This window comes from Vigna umbellata, chromosome 1 (genome assembly GCF_029865625.1).
Source record: "Vigna umbellata cultivar VRB3 chromosome 1, Vumbellata_1.0, whole genome shotgun sequence".
In the NCBI taxonomy this organism is placed as follows: Eukaryota; Viridiplantae; Streptophyta; class Magnoliopsida; order Fabales; family Fabaceae; genus Vigna; species Vigna umbellata.
This window is the reverse complement of record NC_142165.1, coordinates 92196668-92209222: the sequence shown is the minus strand read 5'-3', so window position 1 is coordinate 92209222 and position 12555 is coordinate 92196668. Positions and strand designations below refer to the sequence as shown.

At 30.9% G+C, this 12555-nt stretch overlaps 1 protein-coding gene across 1 annotated transcript; it reads left to right on the top strand.

Annotated features, from left to right (window-relative positions):
* Positions 1-9870: 9870 nt before the first annotated feature.
* Positions 9871-11904, top strand: LOC124830392 (transcription factor bHLH18-like). The gene is made up of 4 exons (XM_047304080.2): positions 9871-10034; positions 10144-10779; positions 11077-11451; positions 11623-11904. Exons 1-4 carry the CDS (start codon positions 9972-9974, stop codon positions 11698-11700), a joined length of 1152 nt encoding a protein of 383 aa, XP_047160036.2. The 5' UTR covers positions 9871-9971; the 3' UTR covers positions 11701-11904.
* The last annotated feature ends 651 nt before the right edge of the window (positions 11905-12555 follow it).

The window sequence follows — 12555 nt, the reverse complement described above, 5'->3', positions numbered from 1 at the left end:
TTGTTCTCTGTCGTTAACTGAAACATCAACGAAAAGAAAATCAAAGAGAGTAGGTCACTGAACTTGAGACAAAGGACATGCATAGAATACTTTCAATAAAGTTTGATGATGATTAAACAAATTAAACAAATAATTTATTTATTACAGAAGATTTGTGGTAAACAAAATAAGTCATCTCAAATAAATATTAATAAAAAAATAGTATAATTTATCACAGGATTTTTATCATATAGCAATATACATGTTTCACGGACGAAAAAGGAACAATAAAACTGAGATGCCAGCAACAAAAGAAAACGTGAAAGAGCAACATAATCAGAATATGCTCCACATGCACTAAACGACAACGCAACGTGGTGTACCTAAAACAATAAAATAAAATAAAGAAATGGAACCTCGTGCATTGGGAAATGACATATGAATTATAGCATTCATAATCAATCAATGTTGATAAAATGTAATGTTACATTTTTTCCCCCAAACTTGCTAGCTCAAAGTTAAAACATTAATTAAACTAAGTTAGTGAGCTATACTATGATGATGTTTTTCACTTATAAATAATTTTACTTTCTCCATGTCCATTTCTATGACAAGATCATAAAGTTATGACTTGAATATTAACATGACATAACATTAACGTTCTGAATCACAGAGATAAAAAAAAGTATTTTATTATCTTAAATATATCAATTATTGAAAATAAAAATTGATATAACATAACTAATTCACATAAAGTGAATTAATAACATAATTACTGCACTATTTTTCAGTTTTCTTTCGCTGCATTATTTGAATTAAATTGTTGCACAATTATAACTCATTAATTAAGAAGGAACTAGACACGGTTTATTTGTCTCCATTCATTATCGTTTACAACTTATTCTTTCTCCATATTAATGATAAGAAAGTTACGCTAGCAATAATATTATATTTATAAATATTATATTTATATTTCTCCTTCACCAATTTTAATTAAAGTAGTAACAGAACTTATAAAGAATTAAGGGTAATGTAATAGAGTGAAAGAAGCCATGTTCAATCTTAACATATTAATTAACATCATTCATCTTTGTTATTTATCAAATTTATTTCCAAAATTATCAAATTTATGCTACTATTCTATTACAAATTTGAATAGATTACAAATTACTATTTTATCAAATTAAATCCTTATGGATACAAACTTGTTATATTACAATTGAACTAGTGTTTTTGTTGGATATTAAACCCCTCAATTGGAAGGTTAACATATGTAAATTTCAAGATCCTTAAGAAAATGTCAAGATTGTAGAGCACGAACTAAAGGAGGAACTATTTTTTATAACATCATGTATTAGAATAAACAAGTCTACAAAATAAGAATTGAAAATGAAGAATATATTTTTGCAATTAAAACTCATCTAGATATCAAATTAATTTTTGATGTCTTATAAGATTTGTTAAGTGTTACAGAAATATTATAAAGTCTTTTTAAAAACAAAATTTATATGACCAATACCTAGAAATATTCAAAGTTTATATAAAAGACAAATAATTTATTTTAGGTTTGATAAAGGAGGAATTGGGAAGAAAATATAAAAGAATTATCAAAATATAATAAAAGACTAATATTTCGTGAAAAAGTTTGATGTTCAAATAAAAAAAATAGATGAACACAAATACAATGAAAAATGTTAAATTGAATGAAAATATGGTCCTATATAAAAAAAGAAAAAAAACATCAAGCACCAAACGAAAAGAAACATAATCAAATTTGAAGATCTAAAATTAAAATAAGAAAATATAAATAAGGAACAATGTGAGAATATTTATATAATATTTTTTTATTTAAATTACTTTTTAAGAAATATTTAACACCTTTCTTCATATAAAATACCTCCCATATCTTTAAAAACACTAAAAAATTCTCAACAAATATTTTATAATTTAGTTTAAGAATGAAACACAAAAGTAACTAAAATTTAATTAACTTCTTGAAAAAAAATGATAGATTCATGAGAGATTCTCTATATTAGTTCTTCATATATTGTTTTTTTCAAAATTCAAATTTGTGACCGTATTTCTAGTAAATTTATAATTGGCATACAATTTACAGTGAAAATCCATATAAAATGCCTTATATGGTGCCATTGAATAGAACGCAAACATAAATATATTAGCGTATATATTATTTTACAGCAGATTTGTTCAATCAATTTCTAGTCGGACGATGAAATAATTATTGATTGTTTTGTTCATATATTAAATAAAATTAAAAAAGTCAAATGTATTTCTAATTTCACGAAAATTAGTTTAACTCTTTTAAAAAAATTAATCTGTTATAACTCTCATTAAAATGAATAGGTTTAATCTCCCGTAAAAACAAAAGACATAGTAAATTTTTTTGGAACTAAAAAATAAATCTTAAAATATTTTGAAAGATCAAAATATACCTCATCAAATTAAAAAGAAAAAAAAATCGGGAAACCTATGCTTATATTGCATTGTCGTTGTTTCTTTCAAAAGTTTATATCTTTTGTGTTATGCTGGAAAGCCTGTGAAAATGTATGAAAGTTAACTATAAGACAAAGGGGAAAATGTGGTCTCCATCATTTTATCCCGTAGAGACGATGGACATCACTCATTGCGACCAACTTTTTCATCTTTTCTAAACTTGTTACTTCAAAAGTTCTGAAAATGGACAAGTTGAACCGTTAAAAAAAAACATTTATCTAGTGTTGCAGTAAGAAAAAAATTTACAGATACTATTTTTTTATTATTATACAACTTTACGGTCACAAGAAAGTCAAATGTGATATCAAATCAATAATGTAATGAGTAAATAAAAAAACTATTATGCAACAAAAATAGTTCAATAGTTTATAGTTTTTGTAATTAAAAAAGTAAAAATTATTGCATACCCCACGGCAAATATGGTCGTCGTAGTGATGTGAAGATTGTTTTTAAGTTAGGATGATGATATTTTAATAATTTTTTGATAATAGAGTGTTATTATTTTATTGGTTCGTATATTTGAAACGGACCAATCACAAACTATCACGTAAGAAAAAAATTTTATTAAAAAGATATTTTCCTTTTGAGTTAACAAGTAGGAGAAACTGGTTTTGGCATAATCATTTCATCCGCATTATTTAATGAAGGTATATTTTGCCTAGAAAAAAGGATCTAATAAACAACTACTAAAGGTTCACAATACGGGGTTCTGACTGTCAAATTATTGAGAAATAGCGGGTCCAACATTAATGTTGTGTTCCTTTATGGGTGATTAATTATTGTCCCATATGGATTCAAAAGCAGTGTTTATTTTTCGTATTTGAAAGTGAGGGAAAATAATGACGTGGGGGATTTAACATTTTTTCAATCTTCACAAAATTTGAGAATATTTAGGCTGAAAAACTATGTTTGCCCTTGAACAAGCGTTCAACCTTTTGAGAATCAACACAGCGAAGGAATCGATTTCATTTGTAAAGGAGGAAATCGATTTCCATCATCTTAGAATCGATTCCAGTGGCAAACATGTTTTTGATGTATAATTGTTTTCCTTTTACAAATTTCATATTTTTAACATCTATGTCTATTATACAAAAGTTTCACAAGATCCACTAAATTTATAGATAGTGAGATATTATATTATTGAAAAATGTGAATTCGTGTTATTAAAAGTTTATCGTTAAGAAATATTACTACAGACAAAAAAAATCGTTTTAGCTTCGTGCGGTTCCCTCTTCTAGTGTTTTTTTAGGTCTTTCTGAGCTCTATATCCTTAGCACTTCATCTCTGCTTCCTGTATTAACTCATTTTCTATCAAAACAAAGGGGATTAGTCATAAAAATCATCAAATTCAACCTCAACTCTCTTATTCACACAACTTAATAAAAAAGCATGAGTCCAAGCAAGTTTCTAAGTCAAAAATAGTATATTTAGTATCAAAATTACATAATAGATAACAGTATTTTAAACTGTTATCCGTTTTGGGTAACTTCTGGTATTCTTCGTAATTCTGCAGAATAATGTAGAACGCGAAGTGTGCGATGTTGACCGCTCGACCATGCGCTGATTGGTCGTTCGACCATGTTCAGGTACTCGGTCATTAACTGTGTTCGGTCTCTTTAGAGTCTTACTTGTTCATGACCGTTAGGTCTTAGGTGGGTGGGTGGTTTCTTAGTAGTGTTCGGTCTTACACTAGCAGTTATGCTAGTAATAACGCTCGGTCTTATACTAGCATTTATGTAAGGGTTAACGTTCGGTCTCTTCTAGTGGTCGGTCTTTAATAGTGTTCGGCTACTTCTTCTGTTTTATCTATTATGGACAGTTCGGTCCTATCCTTTGGGTAGTGAGAAACCGTTCAGTCTCCAACATTCACAAAATTCTTGGTTTTATGAATGATGATATGATTGTTGAATGATATTATATGTTAAATGATGAGGATTATGTTTTTTAAGTACTGTGGAAGAGAATTTCAAGGTAGAATGTCTCGTGGATAGTTAGAGAATTGTAAAGTATGAATGTGGATATCGTGCTAAGCTGGTGTTTATCCTGATATTCTATGATTACTCATTCTCAAGTAGAGATGAGTAACTCATGTGTGAGAATGGCAGGAGGTCCTTTAACCTCAAGGTATCGAGGTAATCTTCACTGGACTTACCTTGTGGGGTAGCTTGATGGGTGTTTTGTTGTTTAACCACCATAAGTGCAGATCACCTGTAGCTACACATTCGTACAATCCGAATAGTCAAGTCAGGTCATATTTTCCACATTAGTCTTTAGTCCATTAAGTTTGGAGTTTGGATTCAGAAAATCATATATATATATATATATATATATATATATATATATATATATATAAATGTAACACCCAGTTTTTTTTCTTTAATAACAATCTTGTGACTTGAACATGGATTCTTTTTGGCTTTTGTTAAATCCATGAATTTGGAACCATTAACTTCATCACTATAAGATGCTCTAATTGCTCTAACATCTTGATGAAGTCCTAGGATTGCCTTCAAAAGGGTGGTGTCCAAGGAGTGCTTTAACCCCAACAAAAATAGGAACAAGTGTGTCAGCCTCGATTCCATCCACATAAAAGAATTTTCTAAGTTGCTCCTTAATATTAAAAAGGGGATTGATTCCCATAACCCTTGGAACCGATTCTAGTGCCAAAGATGTTTTAGTTTTAATTAATAATAATAATAGTAATAATAATGATAATAATTATAATAATAATATTTATTAATTTTTTTAATTCTACTATTTCAAATAATTTTACCAAATAATATATTATTCATAAATATCATTTTATATTACTATTACCATTAAAAGTAATTTGATAATCTTTATTTTCTATATATTAAAAAATATTTCTTTTAATTTATAACATCAATCAAAATTCTCACAAATTTTACTTTCAAATTCCCTCTCAATCACCTCCAAATCCTTAAAAAAAATAAACATTTTACTCTCAAATTCAATCACTCACTCTCCCCCAAATCCTTCCACACAAGTGAGTGAACACAACCTAAAGATAAAAAAATAACTCAAATACATTCAATAAATCAATATGATACAGATATGAAATTTTCCATTGGCATTAGACAATACTTGAGTACCATTGATCATAATAGGATATTATTTTATGGAGCTACAGAGGTCCAAGCGTTGGGCGTCATCTAAGGATCATTGGGCACTACTAGAAGTTTAATTATAAGGAGCTCCAAGAATCATTGAGCGTTAAGTCGGCTACTAAGCATTGACTCATTTGCACTGAGTGTGTTTGTTTTCGTGAATAAATAAACTCTTTTCTAGCTTTTATCTTGTTTTATCCTCAAGTTCATCGCCTCTTTTGTATTTTCATATTTTTTAGTTAGTGTGTGCTTGGTTTACCTTTAATATCCTTTTAAGTGATTGAAATAAGTTAATAGAAAGAAATTATGGTGGAAGATAACAAGTTAGAACTCAAGGAAACACATTTTAGACAGGACAAAAGAAGATAGATTTGGAGTAAATACTTGCGTCGAGCACCAATCGTGTACTACACCACAAAGTCAAATACCAACCAGTGTCATAGGTGGCCTAGTGTTGGGTGGAGGAAAATGACCTTGGGAGCTGCCAGCCTCTAGAGAACCACTGCTAAACGGTGGAAACTGACGTTGAGAGGCATCTAGTGTTGTAGAATTAGCGTTGGGTAGCCCAAGCTAGCGTTGGGCTTCACCTGGTTTTGTAGGGCTAGCGCTAAGCGAGGGAAAACTAATGTCGGGTGATGATGATGTTGAGTTGTAAAAAAATAGGTTTTATTCATGTTTATTGTGAGGGTTTTGATTCATTCTTCATTTTTCACAAATAAAAATACTTAGGGTGCTTGGGAGAGACCTTTGGATATTGTTAGAGGTATTGGGAAGCTTTCCCTCTCTTCCTTGTGTCTCTTCGTTTATCCATGGTGGTTTTCCCCTTTTGGAGTTGAAGAGGAAGACAAGTTGTGATTTAGAGGTATTGATGTGAATCGGATGAGCAAATAAGTTTGGAGTAGCTACTAGGTGCCTTGGGAACACACACACATATGCTACACATACACACACACACACACACACACACATATATATATATATATATATATATATATATATATATATATATATATATATATATATATATATATATATATATATATGCTACACACACACATATGTTGCACATACACATATATATGCTACACACACACACACACACACATATATATATATATATGCTACACATACACATATATGCTTTTTCAATTCAAATTAGAATTAAACTTAGTAATCTTAATAATCTTGAACTTAATGCATGATTTGCTTGTTGATTATCCAAGGGATTGAACTTTGATGAGTTATTATAAACTCAAAGTTACTAGAGACATAATTTAAGTATTTTTGTGAGTTGATTTCTATTTGAATATGAAATTGATATGTTTGTCAATGCATAAGAATGAAATGGATGAAATTTAATATTAACAATTGTAAATACTCTATGTTAATTTTTGTTGCACACCAACTGTTGATAAAAATTCAAAAAGAATTTTTTTTTTATGTTTTGTGGCTTTGTTGTCTAAATTAAATAAGTTGTAAATGCAAGAGTTGTCACATGTTACACAAGTTTCTTATGAAAACTAGTAAAAAGGTTTTTATAGATGTTTTCTTGATTTGATGATAATGGAAGAATGAGAACTTTGTAGTGATGGTATATGTTAGGTTGAATAAAGTGTTAGGTTTATCAAGGTAGGAGGTTCACTAGAAAGATATAAACCAATAAGACTCGATTCCAACCACATAAGGGATTGACATCACTTTCTACCCAAAACTTGAAGGTGATGAGTTAATGGGTCTTCACTTTTATATGGTGTTGCACTTTTTCATTTCTACCGAATGCGAGACTTCGACTCACACTTGGATTTCCAACAATCTCCTCCTCAAGGATGAGTCCCTTCCACATTGGTACACTCCCCCTCCATCAGATGCATTCACAACCACGATTACTTGGAATCCTTTCTAGTAAGACTTTTGTTACAAAAAATATATTTTACTTGTCCAAGTCGGTCACTAGAACTAACTATTGGTTTTGATATCACTGTTGGGTTTGTATTGAGGGAGGAGTTTCATTAGGGAGATACAACACCAATGAGACCTAAGCCCAATCACATAAGGGATTAGTATCACTCTGTACCCAAAACCTTAAGGCAATAGGTTAATGGGTCTCCACCTTTATATGGTGCTGCACTTTCTCATTTCTACCCAATGCGGGATTTAGACTCACACTTGGATTACCAATATAAAGCCTAGATTTGAATACCGAAAATCTATAGGAAATTGTGATTTAAGATATTATGATGGTGTAAATTGTATAAATACATTCATTTCTAAGAAGAAGTGTAATATTGTGAAGTCTAGTGTAGTATATACAATGGTGTAGAGAGTTTGGCGTGAAGTCATCCTAACTCTACCCAACTCACAGACTCATAGAGAATGAGATTTATATGGTAAGAGTTAAAGGAGGTTTCTCGTTACGGGATCAATATAAAATAATGTCATGACGTAGAGGATTGATCAGAACTATGTTTGTCATGGTAATTGACCCAAGTTGAGTCATAACTATTATTTTTAGTCGAATCCACTATAGAAAGATCATGAAAAGTGTAGGACTTTATATGAGCATTGATTCCTTATGTATATGTTCCTGGACTAGAGACTTATAGGTTTATTTGTGTTTCATATGGAATGATGACTTGAATTATGAATACCTGATAGAAACATGAAGTATAGGATCTTAAATGCATGATATAACTTTATAAAAATTAATAATCTTGCCCTTATATTTTATCTATGATTGGTGTTGATTATTCACCTATTATGTTTGTGTGATACACATGAGCATATAATAGTGCAAGAAGCAGTGAAGTCTAATAGTAAAAGTGATTATGAGCTAAATAATAAAAGTTATTACAATCAAGTTTGGTTGTATATGATATAAATATATGGGACCTCTTAATATGATTTCAGTATTCATAATGCATTTTTGTTTGCTTATGATGTGTTAAAAATTTTAAGGAATTTATATTCATATTTGCGTTTCTTGTTTTTACATTGCTTAATACCAAATATGTTAAATTTGATTAGTAAATTAATACATGTTAATTTAGGTTGTTACTAAGAAAACCTAAATTATCTTAATCTTAATCTTGATATAATTTCTATTGAGACAACAAATTATATTATTCTTATTTCTTGCTATTATAAATAAGATACAATACATAATAAAAGTGAATAAAAACAAAATCTTGATTTGTTTAAGTTTTTTTTTTCGAAATTTAAATAAATAAATATAAATATAAATAATTATTTTTTAAATAGTTTTTTTTTTTTCCTAAAAGAACTTAACAAACCAACCCAAGGAATTTGTCAAAGTCATGAAGTAAAATTTATTTCTCCTCTAAAAAGGTTTTCCTATTTAATGTTTATTCGTACCTTCAATAAAAAGAAGAAGACAAATTACCATGTTTAAAATTTATATTGTAAAATTTTAGATTAATAAATTTACAGTAAAACGACTTGTAATTTGAAAAACAAATGCGACGTTAATCTTAACATATTTTATAACACGTTAAATAATTTAAAATCAGTATAACTTTATGTATATAATATGCGGCAATATTTTTCAAAACAACAATGGACTTTAAGATATAAATATGTATTAATTTTATTTAATAGTTTAAGAAAACATTTACTCACTTGACTTGATAGTTATAGAAATACAAATTGATGAAATTTGAAAGGCAGAAAACATGATTAAACTAGGAAAGTTTTATATTTGAACGAGATCCGCCGTGCACATGTGTTTGTGTAATAAAACATAATTACAGAAAAACATAAAGTTAATTAAAAATAAGATAAAAATTAATCTGGGCTGGCTGACTACTTGGCTCAATTATTGAGATGAATAGGTTAATTAATATCACATGATTCATATTCCACGTTCACAGCTACAGGGTGGCACACTAGATTTTCTTGCATCTCCCCTATAATTAAATACTATAAATTTTGAAAGATATGATTAAAAATTGGCAGAGTTATCATCTAACAGCCTATAACAATTTGGAAAATAAAATTTATGCGATATAATTATACAATTTGTCTCATAATAAAAAGACAAATATGAGAAAGAAAAGTAAACAATAATTGATGTGATGAAAAAGATTAGAAAAATATTATTATTAAAAGCATTATATAGATATAAGCAATTTATAAGGCACGAGTAGATTGTCCGCACGTGCTTTATTTCTTTCCTTTGTTTAAAGCCAGTTGAAGAATTGAAAAGGTGAAGACTAGTAGGCTATAAAGATTGAACAAAGTTAACACACATTTCGCATTCAGTAGAAGAGAAAAAGCTTTGAATAGAGAAAGGACAAATCAGTGTTCTGTACGTAAAGTGTTGGTGGCCTAATTATGACGGAGGAATCAAACAAACCAATGGATGATGCATCAGCACCCAACTGGTTATCTGATTTGGTAAGAAAATTGATTTTGATTTCCAATCATGAAAAATGCACAAATGGATGGTTACAAATCCTTTAACACACTTTGTGTTGCTTTTCTTTTTTTTTGTCTTTGATGACAGGACATGGATGATTACAATTTATTTCCAGATGAGTGTGCCCTGAACTTGAACTTGTTTGATGATCAAGAGTTTCTGCCACAAGACATTGCCAGTGCCCTTGAAGAACAGACACAGAGCCTGCAGCGATCTTTGTCTTCGGAGTGCCCTTCCAAAACTGTGAGCAACTCATCCACCGATGAAACCAGTTTTGACTTTGAGAGACCAGCCAAGTTACTGAAAACGACAAGCAGTAGTTGCTGTAACTCTGACTCATCCACCATCACCAACAACCTCTCGCCAAAACTTTCCCCATCCACATCCTTCTCCTCCTTTCAGTCTCATATTCTGTCTTTTGACAACCCCAACTCCTCCCCTCCCACCACCACCACCACCACCACCACCCACTTTTACGGCTTTGACTTAAACCCAACGCAGAACGAAATGGTGTCAGTGTCAATGCCCCAATTGACAAAATCACGCTTCCCTGATCAAACGCCAAAAGGGTCCTCAAAAAATCACAACTTTGAAACAAAACCCTCACATGGTAAGAGATCTCCTGCTCACGCTCAGGATCACATCATGGCCGAGAGGAAGCGAAGAGAGAAGCTCAGCCAGAGCTTCATTGCTCTTGCAGCTCTTGTTCCTGGCCTAAAGAAGGTAATTAACTACTCTTATGCTAGCGCAAGTCAATTATGATTCATTGGAAAATGTTTGCTAAGGAATCAGTTCAGTAGTGGAAAATCATAATTAGAAATTGTTATAATACACTTGATTATCTGTTTGATCATAGAATTGCTAATAAAATTTACATAGTTAAGTAATTGGATTAAAAAATTTATACTGATATTCAACTTTAACCTGACACACTTGCCTAAAAGATAAAGAAGTCATCAATGCCACTGGCTTGGTTACCCTGCTTGACTAAACGTGTGGAAAATGTGTTGATCCACGCAGATGGATAAGGCTTCTGTGTTAGGGGACGCTATCAAATATGTGAAAGATCTTAAAGAGCGTTTGGCAGTGCTTGAAGAGCAGAGCAAGAAAACAAGGGAAGAATCGGCGGTGGTCCTGAACAAGCCAGAGCTCTCTGGCGATGATGATTCTTCTTCATGTGATGAGTGCATTGGTGCTGATAGTGTCAGTGACACTCTGTTTGAGGTGGAATCAAGAGTGTCAGGGAAGGAGATGCTGCTTCGGATCCACTGCCTCAAGCAAAAGGGGCTTCTCGTCAAATTACTGGCCGAGATCCAAAGAAATAACCTACTCGTTATTAATAGCAGCATCTTACCATTCGGTGATTCTATCCTTGACATTACCATAGTTGCTCAGGTAGAAGGACAATCCTTACCTTAATAACAAAAATAATGATCATACTGTAATATTATTTTTATAAGCTCTTGTCATTTTTCTCGCACACTCACTACGTTTTTAATTGCTTGAATCTATACCAACTTGAAGTACAATTAGTTTAATTGTATTTGAATGCTGATGGTTTTGCAGATGGGAGAAAATTACAATTTGACTATGAAGGAACTTGCCAAGAACCTACGCGTTTCGGCAAATAAGGTTGTCTCATAACATAAACGCGGCTCGAGTATGGGATACCATGAAGATATATGGCAAGAATCAAAACTCTGAATCAGAATTGGTGCACCAACCATAGAGTAAATAATCCTAAAATGGAATGTTTTCTGTTAATGTGAGATCTACTCCAGCTAGCTTACAGTGTTCCTGTGTTCCCCGAAATGCAGATGATCGATCCAAAAGGGATATTGTCTTTTTCGTGTTGTGCGTGGTTTCTCAGGCCTTCGGTCTGTGCCTGCTTGACAAAACAAAGAGTATTTGAATAATTTTGTGGAGATATTAGGAATGGTTCCAATCTGACACGGCTTAGTTAACGCGAGCTTAATTAGAGATAATAAGTTAAATTAGTGATGACTTATGACACTGACAGCTTTTGAGTTTGATAATCTGCTCTCTTTAATCTTTGATCATGTTTGAAAGATGCAAATCTCTCTCTTTAGGCCTTTGCTTGTTTCAATAGAAAATGAGAAATTCATATTTAATATTGAGGCACCAACATTTATGTAAACCACTTGCTATACATCTAAGTTTATACTTTGACAATCATATATCAATAATCGCGAAAATGTACATTCCTCTCTTCTAACCATTTTTATTAAATTTTTTTTCAATAATTTAATTTTATTGTCATAGTATTATAACGAGAAAAAACATGTTCTGAACCTAGCTTTATCCTTCATACTTTTGGTTGTACTTTTGATTAACGTATAAAATATATCATTGATGATGCGAATATATTACTGCACTGCAGCTGGTAATGAAAACATGCTGTGAAGGACAAAAGCAGGTAACCTATCTATCTCAATAATGATGGATTTTAATAGAATTGATATTACGTATTATTATAAG

Bases quoted from the DNA above. Each gene is read 5' to 3' on its own strand.
- LOC124830392 (XM_047304080.2), top strand. From the start codon at position 9,972: ATGACGGAGGAATCAAACAAACCAATGGATGATGCATCAGCACCCAAC. The intron at 10,035-10,143 runs GTAAGAAAATTG...CTTTGATGACAG, and splicing joins CCAACTGGTTATCTGATTTG to GACATGGATGATTACAATTT. The intron at 11,452-11,622 runs GTAGAAGGACAA...ATGGTTTTGCAG, and splicing joins ACATTACCATAGTTGCTCAG to ATGGGAGAAAATTACAATTT.